General features: G+C 39.3%; 1 protein-coding gene across 2 annotated transcripts in view; it reads left to right on the top strand.

The window, feature by feature from the left end:
- The window catches only part of ERG (ETS transcription factor ERG), a 139306-nt gene that overhangs the window by 68940 nt on the left and 51980 nt on the right, over positions 1-18386 (top strand). For both annotated transcript variants that reach the window (XM_006146287.1, XM_006146288.3), the window contains exon 3: positions 17265-17416. In XM_006146287.1, the coding sequence (XP_006146349.1) occupies positions 17265-17416 (152 nt within the window). The remainder of the gene's footprint in view (positions 1-17264; positions 17417-18386) is intronic.

Genomic DNA, 18386 nt, shown 5'->3' with positions numbered 1-18386 from the left:
ACCCAAAAAAAAAAAAAAAAAAGCTTGGTCACCTTCCAAGCTGTGGGTGGTGTACCCTGTTGGGACTTCTGAACTAGTCATTTTTCCTAACTGTCATAGAGAGAGTCTTAGTCAGCCTGGGCTGCTATAACAAACATACCAGAGACTGGGTGGCTTGTGGAGAAAAGAAATTTATTTCTCACAGTTTTGGGGTTTGGAAGTCCCAGGTCAAGGCACCAGCAGAATCGGTGTCTAAGGAGGAACCACTTTCTGGTTCACAGATGGCTCCTTTATCACTGCATCATCATGAGGTGGGAGCGACAATGGAGCTCTCTGGAGTCCCTTAGGCAAGGACATTATTAGTTTCCATGAGGGATCCACATCATGGCCTAGTCACCTCCCAAAGGTGTCACTCCCTCATGCCATCAGATTGGGTTAGGTTTCAACATCAAATTGTCGAAGGGGGAGACATAAGTATTCAGTCTATCATTGTGCAGTCAGTCAGTAAGTAGTTTGCTTTACTCATGGTGACCTTGATGTCAATTCATCATGCTGCAGAACCAAGGTGTGGTAATGCAATTGGACCCACATGGGAAAGGCCCTGAGTTAATGGCCTGGGACCTCCCTGGGCACTCTGGATCCATGTATGCTTGTGATCCATGCTGGCTAAGTCTGGGGGTGGATTGGCATGTGAAGACCCTGTTGAGGGGTCTCTCTCTCTCTCTCATGCATTGTCTCATGGAAGAAATAAATGAACAAACAACAACAACAAAAGAGAACTGAGGCACAGGTTGAGAGAGGAAAATGTTAGAAAGGGACACCAAAGCTTAGGTACTGCTTTTCTGTTCCAAGCAGAATTGTCCTGGTCCCTTCTCTTCTGCAGTCACTCATTACAGTATTTTCCATCTCTTGGGACCTCAGATGGATGACAACATTTTGTAGAAGAGAAGAATATAAGAATTGTGCTCTTCACCGTGATACAAGCCAATTCCATGGGGTCACTGTGGGTACTTAGTAGGAGGAAGGAGCTACTTTGGCATGCTCTATCTTGACAGTGAAATCATTTTGGTCAAACATAATTTGAATACCCTGTAATGAAAATAAAAGCCTAAATCATCCTAATGGTTATTGGACTTCATTCTCTTCTCTCTGGAAAATGGAATGTTTCAAACAAACAACTCAAATGATAGAAAAGATGTCACATCATGTCCTTATCATGTAACTGCTTATAGAAATCTAATTCTTGGGGCCAGCAGATGTCATAGTGGTTAGTGGCCTGGAATTACACGTGGTCATTCATGGTTAGATCTAGAACAGGAGCCTTAAAAATCACATGAGGTATGAGTGTGTGTGTGCGCCCAAAATCCTGAAGGAAAATGGAGGAGAAAAAATTGCAGCATGATCATACCCCTTGGGAAGTGATTTCTCGCTTTTGTTCTCACTGTCTCTGTCTCTTTCCAGAGAGAGCACATACCCTATGGCAAAAAAACTTAAGAAAGAAAGAAAGAAACCTAATTCTTTAATAGAGTTTATTTTGGGGCTAGCAGGTGGTGTGACGGTCACAGCGCTGGACTCCTATATAGCTGACTGTGATTCAAATCCTGGACCTAGCAGCTTAAAAATTATGCTAGGCATGCGTGTGTGTGCATACCCAAAATCCCAGGAGGAGAATGGAGGAGAAGGGATTGAGGTGTTGCATCCCTCCTCGGGGGGATTTCTCACTTTCCCTCTCTCTGTTTCTCTCTAGCAAGCACATGTGCTCTATGGCAAAAACCTAAGGAAAAAATAAGTTTATTTCTAAATGATGAATCTCTCTCCTCCCTCCCCTCAGTTTTCAAGATCTAAAACATGGTCTCAGTACGGTCTTGCTGATATCCATTTTCAGCTGTAAAGAGAAATTATGCACTAAAATAATGAAACTTTCTCAAGGAAACTTCAAGCTTTTTTTAAGGGACAAAGAACTAACTGTTGGTGATTTGGTGGTGACTTTTTAATTAATTTTGTCTTCAGCTGTGTCAGAGCAGGGGGAAGGAACAGAACTGTTGGGAAGAGGCTGAAATTCCAGGTGTAAGAGAGCATATTTAGTAAGGGTAAAAATAACACACAGCTGTGAAGACAAACATCTTTGGTTTCAGTTTGAGCCTGGGGTTCCACATGAATCACTGTGGGCTCCACCCGCTGCTCAAGCCGTGGGGTCTGAAGCAGCTTTTCCACCATCTCTGATTCAGAAATAAAACAGACCCACAAATTACCCTGGGGCTCTCCAAACAATCCCCTCCTTGTCTAGGGTCCTAAAAATACCTTTTGTGGTAATTTTCCTCGATTCATGCTAGGGAACTTGATTGGGACTTTGGTCAACTTTAGGATCCTTATGAAGAAAATCACCTGAGGAGGGATTTATTTGTCTTCAGGTTTGAGACAAGCAGGCCTGGGATGCTTGTCCCAGCCAGGCTCCTTGTAGGGGTCTTCTCATGGAGCTGAACTCTTTGGCTTCTTAGGTAGAGCTGCCTAGCAAGTCTTTACATTTCTTCCATGGAGCTTCATCACCAAGTTCTTAACATGAAATCACCTAGTAAACTAAAAATCACTCAAGAAGATGGTGACTTTCTAATAAGTAGTCATAAGCTAAAGACAGCACAAGAGTAAACATTAGGTTCTGTACTCACATAAGAGTTTACTGAGGTGCAATTATGAATCAGGTGCCAATAACAACAACAGAAAACACCACCAACCCCCCACACACACCAGCAGTGTGTTGCTGTGTTAATTTGCATAGTGCTTCACAGCTTGCAAAGCATATTCACGTGAATCATGTCAGAGTGTCCTCACAGCAAACTCGAGGAAGCATTCAGTACTTTCTGTGAATAAAAATTTAAGCCTCAAGAAGTTAAGTGACTTGTCCAAGGTCAGCAAAGGTCAACATTGGTTTTCTTGGTGAGGGGGTTTCTATGGCACCACAACGACAAGGTAGGGAACTCAATATTTAGTTGGGGAGAATTGTTCTTAAATTCATTCATTCACTCATGCATTTCAGACACTTACTGAGCAGATACAGAGAGTGACAGGTGGAAAAGACCCAGGAAAGGCTTAAAGAGAAGGTGACCTGACTCGTGCAGGTGCATACAATATATGCTAGGTGGTCACAGGCAGAGGCACCAGAGTTGTAGGCAGAGGGAATAGCAACAACACAGACCAGGGGGAGAGAAGGGATGGGGTGATGTGGAACATGGTCTTCAGGGGCAGTGCATGCGGATTTGGAAAACAGGCTTTGGCTACTGGAATACTCTCTCTGTGAACAGGGACAGTGATGTATTCCCAGCACCTGGGACAGCACCTGGCATAGAGAGATGCTCCATCAACATATGGGGACTTTACAAAATTTGTGGGAAAGAAAATGAAATTAAAATACAAGTTTATCATGTTGCACAAAGAATGTCCAAAATACATGTGTAGTTATTTTCCCATAATATGTATTTTCTAAAAACCTTTGCAAGATTCCAAATAGTTGCTAAGTGAATTAATGAATTGCACAGCCCCAGGACTGTATCACCAAGGAAGAGCTAAAGAATTGGATTTATCTAAGGCACTATGGGCCATGGAAAGGGTTAGATTGGATGCAGCCAGCTTGGATTTGTGTTGGGAAAGAGGATGCCTTGGAAGGAAATCTTGAGGTTACTCCAGCAGGACAGATGGAGAACAAGGCAGTGAGAAGTTGTCTCCAGGTGCAAGAGGAATTCTGAGGAGTAAGGAGGAGTATGGGTATTGAAGAATGGGTAGATTCTCAATAGAATTGGCAGGTTTGCTTCTATCAGCTGAAAAAGGAAGATATAAATTCCATTTTGACTGACTTTGGAAGTAAAGGTGAATCACAGGTTTAATGTAGCTAGTGTGCTCAGAGCTGCTGCTTGGGGCTATAGTTACTGACATTTTTGGATAAATGACGCCCATTCACACTCACAGGGGTCAAGACCAGCATGGGGCTGAGGTGCCATGCTTGTCAAACTAATGGCCAAGTAATGGCCATGTTGTACCATTTCACGGCAGGCTCTTTCCATGACGGAACCTGCCTGCCATAGACTCTGATGTGCGAAAACTCACGTCAGATGCCAAATTTATTTTGTTTTTCAAAGACCAAAGACCTAATTTTATATTTCTCAGCATATTTTTACAGGCATGTTGCCACTTTTTTTTTTCTTTGCTAAAAGGTGTGTGCACTCACTGGAGACACAGAGAGACAAAAAGTGAGAAATCACTCCCCGGGGGGATGGCCATGCTGCAATCCGTTTTCCTCCATTCTGAAGATTTTGGGCATGTACGCATGCCTGATAATGAGTTTTAAGCTACTGGGTCTGGGACTAGAACCACAGTCGACTATGTAGGAGTCTAGCAATGTAACCATTACACCATTTGCTGGCCCCTGTATTGCCACTTTTTCAAAAAGGTATTATGCCTTAACCACCAGCAGGGCCGGCAGCTGGCATGGTAAGGCACTGTACTCCAATGTGACTGACCACAATTCGAGTACTGTACCTGGCAGCTTGCTTTCTTGCTTTCTCTCTCTCCCTCTAAGGTGGGTACATGTGCCCTATAATAAATATAATATTATAATAATAGTACTATATATAATAATATATAATAATATTATATATTAAACAATAATATTATAATAATATATAATAATAAAATTAAATAAATAATTCTTTTTTAAAAGGAATTATATATGAAAACAGCTAAATGAAGCTTTAGTCTTGGGCTGTGTTCCATTTACTCTTAAAAAATTAGAAAAGAAAAAATTAGATTGACTGCTTTCCCAGTGGCCCACTTCTGTCCTCCTCATTTCTACCTCCCTGAGCTCATGATCTGAGTCTGATTAGTTCCTGTGCAGCTCTCTTAGCACTAGAACTCCTTGTCTGACTTCCTTTCACACTTGTAGATGATCATGCACCATAGATGTGGAATATGCCTTGTGCGGAGGACCTCAGTGAAGTTTTGGAGAGGAGCATATGACATTGAACTACAAATTGAGTTGGCCAATTTTCTTTTTTACTTTTCTTTTTTTCCCCTCAAGTTTATTCATTTCTTTCATGAGAGAGAAAGAAACAGACACAGTGGCAGGTAACTTCAATGGGATTGTCATGCTGCATCCACCCCCAGTACCAGCTGGTCCAATCATGGGAAAGCATATACGAGGGACCAGTACGATCAGAAAGGTTGTGACATGCAAACCCAGACCTGTCCCATGTGGGTCCAGTTATGTTGCCACTGTGCCACCACTGGCCCTGTTTCCTTTTTTAAATGGAACTTACCAAAATTCATGTGTGTGCCTAAATAAACATTGTTATCTCAAAGTCTCCAAGGGGCACTGCTTTGTTCTCACATGGCTGCCCCCAGTGAGATCACATCTATAACACCCTTCCATGACTCTCTTCAGAAGTATTCAGAGGATATTCTTTGGAAAATAAGCAGTAATACGAAGTTGATTCTTTTGAGGGTCCATTTAGTTATGTTTACTCTCTGTGAAAGAGTCTACTTGTATGGCATTACAGGGAGGTCAGGAAGTATGGTGGTCAATACTTAGATTAAGGACCCCAGCTAGGTTCAAATCCCAATTCCTCCACTTCTGGTTATACAGTCTTAAACAAGTTATCCAACATGTCTGTGCTCCATATATAAAGTTGCTATTGCTTAAGAGTGTTTACCTCATGGGGTTGTACAGATGAAAAGAACTGCAAAAATCAGCTATCACATAGCTTTGGCCATGTGCTGGGTACTGTTTGAAATGTTTTACCATATATTACATTTATTATAATGTGAACACATGAAGAATTTGGAGCTCTCTTTAGCATGAGCAAATTGTCAAATACTGATTAGAAGCTGAACCAACTAAGGTCTATAAGGATTGTTTACTACAATATATTAGGTGCTCTCAGAGACATAAATACTATCCTATTTAATACTGACAAATTTAAATTAAAATCTAGAGATTAAAAGATTGTGGAAACTAGAGGGCTATTCCACACTGCATCCTTCAAAGTTTTTTTCATAATTATTTATTTAGTTTTGTATTGCTATGCTGTTTGGACTCTGACTGGTCAGCTCTTTCTGAAATTGGCTGGCAGGGAGGACTGGCCGACATACGACCACTGGATTTCTGTAGCTGAAGCAGCAGTGAGCTGTGTGCTTCAGGTGCTATGCTTTGCCATTGGTGCCTCCTGCAGTGTGCAGAAGTTTCTTAGATTAATGATGGGATGAGGGAGGATATTGTTGCTACATCGCCCAGTTCTCTTCAAAGAAGCCTTGAGAGAAACTTCTCTCAAATCTCAACCCGAGGAAAGCTTTTTGTCTGGTGACTAACTGATATGTGTCCATCTTCTTCTTAGTCTTTTAAAAGTTCATTCAGTTTTTCCATGAGTAAGAGAGACAGAGAGACAGCACTCCTAACAGGGTCTTGAAGGCACAACCCACCCCAGCCATTTGCAACTCTGGATCTTAGGCTTTGTGTGTGCTTGGCCCACTCTGAGAAATCTCTAGAACTGAATGTGGAACTTTCCCATGTGAGATTGCCTTGCAGAGTCATGTTTTACCACTGTCTGGCTCCTGTCTTATTGATTCCTTGAACCTTGTAATGGGAATTGTTTCCCTCTTTGCTTTGGCTGGTTGGAAGCTCAGAGATAAGCTGTTGTCCTGCTTCCAGTACTGTGAACAGTAAGGCCACTCAGTGGCTGATTTTATCCCTTGATAATTTTCTGCCCTCATTTTCGAGTCATTTATAGTCTCTTAATTATTTACCTTGTCATTTGTTTTTGAATGCATTTTAACAGTCTACCTCAAAGTTCATAGTTTGAAGATGGGCAGGGGGATAAAATATGGTCCAAATTACCACACATACACACAAATATAACTCTAGAGTTTGAGAGAAAAATTATGCAGCCCTTACCCTGAAAACTGTTAACATAAGTAAATTCTTGTTTATCTAGTAGTTTCCAGGCAGTCATGCCCAGGTCGTGGGTAACGTTTCTTCCAGGTCTCTGATCTGTGCCCCTATGAGAACCCAGTAGGGCTTGACAGCATGCCTGCCCTCCTCTTCTTAATTATAACTTAGCAAAATAGCCAATTTATTTGCTGCTCTCTACCATGTCCTCCTACTAGATTTCAGTTTAGAAATCTAGTGTGTTTTCAGAAGTTAATGCTCATATTCTCAACTCACCTGACCTTAATTCTCCAAGTGTTATCAGGAGAATTAAGAAAGTCCATGGAAAATGGAATTACAGTGTAAGTTTATTTTGGTACATAATTTTTTCACAATATAAATTTTCCACAAACTTTTTGAAGGCCCCTCATATTTAGGGAGCAATTACTATTTGAGGCTCATCAAGCCAATTTAATTGGACATGCATGTCCAGTTATCACGAGGGTACTAATATCCTATTTTTTTTTTCACTATAAAGGCTGAGATACCTTTCTACGTTATTCTTATGTTTCCTAGAGTGGCCACAATGATGCCTAAATATCATGAACAAGTGTGAGATTGCTTCAAAGGCTAAATTTTTCAAATTATGTACCCCCAAGAGTATTGTCAAGGAGTTAGGAAGTGATATGGCCATGAATTCTTAGAATTTTTCATTGTAAACAACCTTTTCCTCCTGGGCTGATTCTTGGACCACTATGGAATTTCTCCCGTTATGAGTAGGAGAAAGTAAAACTGTCCTCAGCTCCTGTTTGCTCACTCTGATGCCACACCTAGTGTGGGACTATCAAGACTAATGATTTGTGGGTCACAAATAGAACCCACACCCAAAATACAGATTCAAGAATATGGTTCGTATGTCCTTAATGAAAAGACTTTGGAGAGAAATATTTTGAACTATGCTTATTTGCAATAAAGAGACTTATGCCCTAAATTATAAAACAGAGATATATTATTAATATATTCACCAAATGATAATTCGTTTAACAACCATCTAATGAATAACCTTAGATTTTCACAGAACTGCTGTCTTAAAAACATAAGAGTTCAGACGGAATACTTTGCTAAAAGCAATGTAGTAAGCATCCAAATCCATATCATGTTTGAATGGAGAACCCGGGGTCCTCTATTTTGGGTAATGCTGGGTGCAAGTGGGGTACCATGCTGTGTGTAAGAGATTTTCCTGGCGACTTATAAACCTCAGAATGCGGGAGGAAGGCGTTGATGTAGTGTAATAAACAAGAGGCAGATTTCCCCAGCATGGGCCTTTTCTTACTGCACCTGGGCAAAGAACTGACAATGTTTATTTATGATGAGACATTTAAACAAACACCTTTGAAATTCTTTATATGATAAGATTTCCTGTTATTAAAGCAGCATCTAGATGCCTCTGAAGAATTATTTTCTTCCCCAGGAATTGCTCAGAGTTCAGTGGTGAGTCAGGGAGCTTTTGATGTCTTTCTGAAATGAAGGTCTGTTTTTACCTTTTAAAAGGTGGCGTCTTACCTTTACTTCATGAGGCATTCTGTGCTGGGATGGTGAGTTCCTGTAGCCTCACTTCAAGTCTCAGTTCTATCTCTTTCTGGCACTGAGACTCAGAGTCAGTCCTGGTCTTTGTCCTCAGTTCCCACCTCTGTAAGATGGAGATGAGGTCAGCACCTACCATAGGAGCTGATATGAGGATTGTTCACTGTTAAGCTCTTTGAACAGGTCACACAGGTTAATGTTATTCTTGCTGTTAAAGTTTCTAAGAGAATTAACAAGGGGAAATGACTGAAGAGTGATAAAATTTCAAATAGGAGCAAAGTTCAATAACATTGTTTTGTTTTCATTTTACAACCATAAAACATAATTTGTCTCATTAAGTTTTATCATCCCTGCTTTCATGGTAGAAAACAGCAAAATTAGGCCCAGCTACAGTGGCATAGTGGTTAGGCAACACTCTGCAATGCTGGAACCATGTGGAGGATTGGGGTTCAGTTTCCAGGTCAAAATGTAATCACCAGACACATGTGCCAGTGATGTCTGGATGAAAGGCTGGGGGAAGGAGATTCAGTACAAGATTCTGTTGAGGGTGCCTTTCTCTCTCTGCATGAAAGAAATTAAAAAAAAAAAAAACTTAAAAAAAATCAAAATGAGACCTTGTTTTACAAAATTCTCTTTAGGACAACGGGGTCTATTTAAACAGTAGTACTATCTGCTTTGGGTCCATTTGTCAATGACCTTTCCTCCTCTTTGGGGGTTGGAGTTTCCTTAGAGTTATTACGGAAACCATTTGAAATAATCAAAACAGTGGGTCTATTCCATCATTTTATTTTATTTTATTTATTTATTTTTATTTGTAAATCATTTCTTTTTTTAATTTATTATCATCATAATCTTTCTTATATTACATTGAATTGCATATAACTTTATAGTGTACTGAAAACAATGAGGGAAAAAAGGGAATTTTTTAATTATTCGAAAGGTGCAAGTTTTGAAAACAGGGTCTAATGGTCTCATTTTGCTGTTTTCTATACTTAAAACTAAAAACTTAATGAGATAAATTATGTTTTGTGGTTGTAAAATGAAAACAAAATAACTGCTGATCATTACTCCTAGTTGAAATGTTTACACATGTTTTTAGAAAGCTTTGGCAAAATGTGGGACCAGCAGTTAGCGTAGTGGCTGTGTCGCTGGACTCCCCTATAGTCAACCACGGTTCGCTTCCCAGACCTGGTGGCTGAAAACTCACGCCGGGAGCATGTGCCGCATGTCCAAGATCCCGAGAGGAGAACATGGGAGAAGGGATTGCGGCATAGCCATCCCCCCTGGGGAGTGATTTCACGCTTTCTGTCTCTCTGTCTCTCACTGTCTGTCTGGTGAATGCATGTGCCCTATAGCAAAAAACAAAAAACAAAAAACAAAAAAAACTCTCCAAAAAAAGAGAAAGCTTTGGCAAAACGCATTTTAATAGTTTATCATATATGGAATAGGGATCTGTTTTAATGCTATAGGAAAACTCTTGTGATCCATGCCTAGAATTCTCATCCTCAAGAATTAAAAGAAAATAAAACAAAGGTTGGTCTGAAGGCATTTTAGTCCCCAGTGTCCCCTGTTTCTCTAATTCTGCTCCTCTTATTGGACTTTAACTTTTAAGATGGTTAATAGCTTAACTGGAGAAGAAAGAATTGATAATGCTTAGAATACATCAGGCACTCAGTAAGCATCGCCTAAATGGGTCAATGAGCTAGCCAATTGGAACAAAGTTCGTCCTGTTCTTTTTGTTGTGACAGGAGCTATTCCCATCACATGGGTACCATCTAAAGTCTTTTTCCTAAGAAACTAAATCTCTCTAACTTCTCCACCACTATAGCTTCTCTCTTTGAGACAAATATATACCAAAACACCCACACCCCACTCAACTGATGAAATTTTCCAGAGGAACAGGAAACTAAGTCTCAAGTGAAGACATTCTATGTTTTGATATTAGGATGGGTCTTTTAGAGATAAATGTTTGCAGCCAGGAAAAATAGCATCAAGAGGAAATAATGCATGTGGAGTCAGTGTTGGAAATATACAGTATCTACTCCATGGGAACTCAGATCATTATTATTTTTACATTTCCTTCATGTTAGTATAGCTGCAAGGACACCATCAGGCAGCGTGATGTATTGCCAGGTCAATGGTTGGGCCTGAGTCCTGTGCAACCCTGACTGTAACTTCCATTGCCAGATGGTAATTGTTCTTGCCTCATTGTTACCACTAAACTCTTTTCATGGGCTCCAAACACACTTGCAAGTGAGGCTGAAAACAAACTTATATTTCTAAAGTTCTCAGATACTGAATGAACTCTTTCCAGGTTACTGGTCCCCACTCATCTGCCCTTCCTGTCCATATCCTGCCTTGTCCTTCAGGTGTAGACTTACCTGCTCCATCCCACTTTAGCCCTGTCCCATTGAGAGACCTTCTGCCTTGGATCATTTTCACCTTCTTAGACTTGAAGGTCAAGTCTATATTAGGTCTGTGTTTATGGTTCCATAATTTTACTACAAAGCTTCAGTTAGCAAATTAAATAAAGTAGACTTATTTCAACATTATATCAGCCAGTTTTGTTGGAGTGGCAAAATATCTAGATTTAAAAATAACAAAAACACAGACTACTTTGTTAGCTTTCTTGCAAATGGTCATGGCCACTGCATTATGTGTTGAACTTGTTGGGTGGCCCCCCTTTTTCCCTTCTTTTAACTTGGTTTAACTTTTTTTTTTTTTTTTTTTTTTGGCAAGATGCTTGAGCTCCCTGTGTATTCTGGTTATCAGTTCCTTAGCTTAGGCATATTTTATAAAAATATTCTCTCTTTCTGAGGGTTGTTGATTCACACTAATCACTGTGTCTTTGCTGTGTAGAAACGTCTTAATCTGATAAGTCCCACTTGTCTATTTTAGAGATATACCCCGTGATCTGGGAGTCTTATTTAAGATGACTTTGCCTACCCCAGTGTCTCCCAGAGTTTTCCCAGTGTTTTCTACCAGTGATTTTATAGTTTGAGGTCTTAGGTTCAGATCTTTGACCCATTTTGTGGTGATTTTTGTTAATGGTGAAAGATGGGGATTCAGCTTTATGTTTCTTTAGGTGGATACCCAGCTTTTCCAGCACCATTTGCTCAAGAAGTTTTCCTTTTCCCAATAGATTGACTTACGGTATCCTTTGTCAAAAATCAGTTCACTGTAAGCTTTGGGGTTTATTTCTGGAATTGCTATTCTCTTCCATTGATCTGTCTGTTTTTGTGTCAATACCATGCTGTTTTAATGCTCACAGCTTTATAGTATATTTTGGGGTCAGGGAGTGATATGCTGCCTATTCCATTCTTCTTGCACAGGATTGCTTTGCAGTCTTTTATGATCCCAAACAAATTCTGTAATTGTCTTTTCTAGATCTGTGAAGAATGTTTTGTATTTTGATTGGAATTGCTAAATATGTAGATTAATTTGGGTAGAATTGCCATTTTTTAAAATTTATTGGAGTTTATTGATTAAGCTGTAGCATATGGGAGTGGGGGAGACTCATGCCTCTCAAAACCCTGCAGCCCCAAGTGAAAAGAGAAATATATAGGCCAAAAATGCACAATCATGTCCTGGATGAGCTAATGATTTACAAGGACAAAGATCAGTAGGCTTGAAAGGGTAGGGGGTAGGGCTTTACAATGTAAAACCAAAAGCATAGTATAGAAGCAAGAAAAAGCAGATAAACAGGATAATCATCATTAAGGTGAATAGGAGAAATGGGGATTTAAAGACAATAGGAATGTTAATCACTCTATTTACTCTTAAATAAAAGAGGAGAGGGCAGGTTTCCAGTCATAGGAATTTAACAGTTCATAATGGTGGTGCTTCTCCAAGATGGAGTCCTCCTGCTTCTTTCCCCACTTCTTTTGGAGGCACTCCTCGAAGATGGAGTTACTCCTCCAAGATGGAGTCATGCCTGCTTCATTCCCCACTTCTCTTTCATGGGGATGAAATAATTGACTCTTCAGCATCAGCCAGAGAGCAGGGTGATAGTCTCTTTTGGCAGGTAAACGTTTTACCAAATTTTAAGTCCAGTTTGACTAACTTGAGCTGATTCCATGGTTTCCAGTTGCTGGGCACAGTTGCTTATACACAGGAGTATCTGGTCAGATGGCTTAGGCCAATGGTCATGGTATGCAGCCATTGATTATATTAATTCTTCCAGTCCAGGAACATGGAATGTCCTTCCACTTGTTTGTGTCCTTTTCAATATCTTTTTGAGATTTTCGTAGTTTTCTTTGTAAAAGTGTTTGATTTCCTTAGTTAGGTTTATCCCTAGGTATCTTACATGTTTTGTGGCTATGGTGAAAGGGATTCTTTTCTTCACATCTACTTCGTTCAAGTTGTTTGTATATAGAAATGCTGTATAGAAATCGTGACACTTAACTGTATTCATTTATTACTTTGAGAAGTTTTTTTCATGGAAACCTTTGAGTCTTCTAAGTATACCATCATGTCATGTGCAGTTAAAGATATTTTCAATTCTTCTTTGAAGAATTTGAATGCCTTTTTGAATGCCTTTCATATTTTGCTTTCTGATTGCATTGGCTAAGACTTCCAGTACTATATTAAAAAGCAGTGGAGAAAGTGGGCAGCCTTGTCTAGTACCAGTTTTTAGTGGAAAAGCTTTTAGCTTTCCCCCGTTCACTATAATGTTAGCTATAGATTTTTCATATATGGCTTTATTGTGTTTAGAAATGACCCTTCTATACCAATCTTGCTGAGAGTCTTAATCCTGAAAGGATGTTGTATTTTATCAAATGCTTTCTCTGAATCAATTGCAATGATCATATGGTTTTTATCTTTTTTCTGTTAATATGGATTATTATATTTATGGTCTTCTGTATATTGAACCACCCTTTCATCCCTGGGATAAAGCCTACCTGGTTGTGATGAGTAACCTTTTGTAAATGTTGTTGGATGCGATTTGCAAGTATCTTGTTGAGAATTTTTGCATCTATATTCATCAGAGTCTGTAGTTTTTCTTTTTTGTTATGTCTTTATATGTTTTGGAAATGAGGATGATGGAGACTTCGTAAAATGTATGTGAAAGATTCCCTTCCTTTTGAATCTTTAGAAATAATTTGAATAGGATAGCGGTTAACTCTTCCTTAAAAGTTTTGTAGAATTCAGAAGTGAAGCCATCAGGACCAGGACTTTTCTTTGTCAGGAAGTTATTTATTACTGATTCAGTCTCATGGCTCGTTACGGGTTTATTCAGGTTTTATATGCCCTCCTGATTCAATCTTGGTAGATTATATACATCCAAGAATTTGTCCATCTCCTCCATGTTCTCGTTTTTGGCGTATAGTCGCTCATAGTATCCTCTAATGATGTTTTATATTTCTATTGTGTCTATCGTAATGTTGCCTGTTTCATCACGTATTTGATTTATCTCATTTCTTCTTTTTCATCAGTCTAGCAAGTGGTATGTCAGTTTTGTTAATTTTTTCAAAGAACCAGCTGTTGCTTTCATTTATTTTCCGCAGAGTTTATTTTCTATTTCATTTATTTCTGCTCAATTCTTTATTGTTTCTTTTTGCCTGGCATATTTTGCTTTTTTGTTGTTGTTGTTTTTACAATTCCCTGAGGCATGTTACGTTGTCTATTTGGTACCTTTCTATTTTTTTCTCATGTGCAATAATTGGTATGAATTTTTCTCTTGTGACTGCTTTTGCTGTGTCCCATAGATTATGGAAACTCATGTGTTTGTAATCATTTGTTTCCATAAATTTTTTGATTTCAGACTTAATTTCGTCGGTAGTTAAGAGGTCATTCAGAGTTAGGTTGTTTAGTTTCCATGTGTTTGTGTATTTTCGAGGGTGTTTCTTGGAATTAATATCAAGCTTAATTCCATCATGGGCTGAGAAGATGCTGGTTTAGTTTCTGTGACTTTGTATGTATAAAGGCTTGATTTGTGTCCTATATTATGGTCAATCTTTGAGAAGGTTCCATACCAGGGTAAGAAAAATGTATATTTTGTGGTCTTAGGGTGGAAAGTTATATAGATGTCTGTCAAGCCCATTTAATTTATAGTATCATTTAGGTCTTGTCTCTTTCTGCTGATTTTTGTCTAGAAGATATGTCTAAAGGAGATAATAAGGTGTTGAGATTCCCAACAATTATAGTGTTGGACCCTGTCTCTCCTTTCTCCTCTCTCCAGCAGTTGTTCCTTCACATATTTAGGTGCTCCTGAGTTGGATGCATAGAAATTTATAAGTGTTATGTCTCCTTGATGCATTAGCCCATTTACTATTATATAATGCCCTTCTTTGTCCCTTGTTACAGTCTTTGTCTTGCAGCCTATTTTATCTGAAATCAGTATCACAATTGCAGCCCTTTTTTAAAATTTCCATTTGCATGGAATATCTTTTTCCAGCCCTTTTAGTCTATATATGTCTTTATCTGTAAAGTGCATTTCTTGTAGGCAACAGATAGAGGGTTTCTGCATTTTTTCCCCCATTCAACCACTCTGTGTCTTTTGATCAGAGAATTTAATCCAATAATGTTCAATGTTATTATCCATATTTCTGGACATGTTCCTATCATTAAATGAGCCATTTTCTTGGTTATTTTTTGTTCTCTTATAACTGTCCTAACTTTTTAGTTTTCCTGATATAAGCACTCCCTTCAGAACCTCTTGAACAGCTGGTCTGGAGTTGGTAAATTCTTTCAGGTTTTGTTTTTTGAGATTGTTTTTATCTTTTTTTCCCATATGAAGGATAATGTTTCTGGGTAGAGTATTCTTGGTTGAAATTGTTTTTCATTTAACACTTTGCCTATATTTCTCCATTCTTCCCTTGCCTGTATTGTTCCCAATGAGAGGTCTGATGATAGCCTGATGGGATAATCTTCGTAAGTAACTTGATGTTTCCCTCTTGCCAATTTTAGTATCTTGCCTTAGTCTGTGGTTTTGGCCAATCTGGCTATGATGTGCCTTGGAAAGAATCTTCTTGGGTTGATTCTATTTGGGGTCCTATGTATTTCTTCTGTCTGGATATTTGAATGTCTCTCTAGGTTTGGAAAATTTTCTCCCAGGATTTCATAAAATAAATTATCAATTTTCTTCCTCTTCTGAGATACCAGTTATCTTGCTATTGAGGCCCTTGATGGTATCCAGTATTTCTTGTATTTTTTCCTCATTTTTCTTGATTGTTCCCTCAGTCTTTTTGATACGTTTTCTAGGTCAGAGGTTTTGTCTTCTACATTCAAGATTTGATCTTCTGTGTGATCTAATCAACTTTTAATAATCAGGTTTTAATTTCTTGTTTCACAATCTTAATCTCTAACAATTCTGTTTCTTTTTTTTTTTTTTTGGTGTCTATTTCTTCTTTCAGATTGTGAAAGGACTTCTTCATCTCCTGGAGCTCGTTATCTCTTTTCTCTTGTACCTCATTTAGTTTGGTCACTACAAATATTCTTAATTGCTTGTCTGGCATTTCCATGATTTCCATTGTGTTGTCTGTGAGTGATGCAGGATTGACATTTTCCCTTGGGGGAGAGACGTTTTATTGGTTGCTCATATTTCTTGTGCCTCTATCATTGTTCCTAGTCATCTGGTGATCTATATGTTCCTTCCTAGATTATTCAAGGTGTCTTCAAGCATTCAAAGGTGTTTAGGAGTAAAAAATTGGTGGCTATCACTCTTCTGCTCTGCCTCCCTGTTGCTCACCAGCACCCTACATTATTGTCACTGATCCTGGGTGACCCAAAGTTCTTCCTATTTCTAAAGAACAGAAGCACCTGAAACTGAACTGCTGAACTTCAACTCAGGAGCAAGGAAAAGTTAGTGCTGAGCACTGTCCAAAACAATGACATCTTGAGAGTTCAAAGGCAAGTGAGGGAGGGGATGAGGCAAGGGTCTTGGCCATTAGGTCCTGCAGCCACAGGCAGCCTGATGTCTAGCAAGACCCTTCACTTGAACTGGTATCCAGATGTGGTGGGGAGGGGTGCAAGTTTGACACTGTGAGTCTTCAAAGCTTCTGATTAGCTGTAGGAATTTGAAATGCAAGACAGAATTTTGAAGAAAAACGTCATGCTTGGATAAACCTTACTGAACAGCAAGTGTCCTTGGTGCTGCCTACCAGCACCTGTCTCCTGTCTGTTTACTGTCACATGGCAAGAGCCAACAGTCATTCAGTGTTCCCTGTAACTGTTCCCAGTCAGTTGTCACAGAAGGAGTTTTGACATGACAGTTTCAGAAAGAACACGCTTTAGAAATAGAAGCCAGGTGTCAGCTTTGCTTCCCATGAGCATGCCCTGTGCTGCTACTGAGCCTGGCTCTGTCTCAGGCTGCACAGGTGGCCCTAACAAAACACCACAGACTTGGTGGCTGAAACAACAGGAACTGATTCTCACAGTTCTGGAAATTGGAAGTATGAGATCAAAGCACTAGCAGGGTTGGTGTCTGGTGAGGGCTTATTCCTTGGGTTGCAGATGGCTTGGCCACCTCCTTTGTCCTCACATGGTAGAAAGAACAACCTGTGATCTTGTTCTCTTCTTATAGGAGCACTAATCCCACTATAGGGACTCTACCATCAAGATCTCATCTTACTGTAGTTACCTCCCTAAGATCCCTCCTCCTAGTACCATCACATTGGAGGAAAGGGCCTCAGCATAGGAAATTTAGGGGGACATTCAGTCCACAACAGGCACTGTTGCTTTTTCCACAGTCTCCCACCTTGCTCTTCCTTGGTTCTTACCATCTTCTGGAGAAGATCATGAAGTGTTCTCTAGTTGCCATACTAATGGAAAAATGTATCTTCTCCTCCAGGAACTCTCCTGATGAATGCAGTGTGACAAAAGGCGGGAAGATGGTGGGCAGCCCAGACACCGTCGGGATAAACTATGGCAGCTACGTGGAGGAGAAGCACATGCCCCCCCCAAACATGACCACGAACGAGCGCAGAGTTATCGTTCCAGCAGGTGAGATGTTCACAAGTGCCATTCTGCTCATTGGCAAACTGTGCCTTCCCTGGAGGATGCGCTGAGCATTGCCGACTTTTTCTCCTCTTACCTGTGGCATGGGTCATACCTTGGTTGTCCAGAGCAGAGGCTGTAACTGGAAGCCAACAGAAGTCTGTTCTTGTATGGTGACATGTTCACTGACCTTCAGAAAAATGAGAAAAATAAGGGCAAAAGCACACTCGCACTCACACATACACATGCACATGTATTTGATTTTAAAAACATTTCAAAGAACAATATATGACTCCTAACTTTTTCTTTTGTTGGATAACAACACACACACACACACACACACACACACTACACAGAGAGAGAGAGAACATCCAAGTAAACATACACACATGTTCATGCACACAAACTTATGCACATGTGTGTGTGTGTGTGTGTGTGTGTGTATGTGTGTTTATGTTAATTTCTAGGAAGGAATTGCCCCTTCTCTGAGATTATTTCATGTCAAATGCCCTGTTTTTTATAAAGCACTATTTTGAATAGATGATAGGCTTAATTGTTTCAAAATTTTATCTGGTAAAATAAAAACATAAGAGCCATATATTTCTCTCTAAGATGTTTTTTAAAAAGAATTATTTATGTAATTTCATTAATTATTATTATTATTTATTTGCTATAGGGAATGTGCACTCAGGAGAGAGACAAAGTGAGAAAGCAAGCCACCAGGTCCAGGACTCAAACTGCATTAGGCCAGATTATTTTTTTTAATTTTGATTTGTTTATTTTACATTCATTCACTGTACATCATCACAGCATACAAAATGAGATTTCCTATCCAGAATACACTATATATTGTATTACATGTATAATATTACTATACATGTTATTATCAACAAATGACTTTTCCTTTCTTGTTTCTTATATATTTTGCATTTTACCCCCCTTGAGTCCCTACTTCTCACCCTCTGCCATTTCCCAC

The sequence above is a fragment of the Tupaia chinensis genome, unplaced genomic scaffold (genome assembly GCF_000334495.1).
Source record: "Tupaia chinensis unplaced genomic scaffold, TupChi_1.0 Scaffold000175_1, whole genome shotgun sequence".
Taxonomy (NCBI): domain Eukaryota; kingdom Metazoa; phylum Chordata; class Mammalia; order Scandentia; family Tupaiidae; genus Tupaia; species Tupaia belangeri.
The sequence above is the reverse complement of the archived record's forward strand: the minus strand, read 5'-3'. Positions and strand labels throughout refer to the sequence as shown.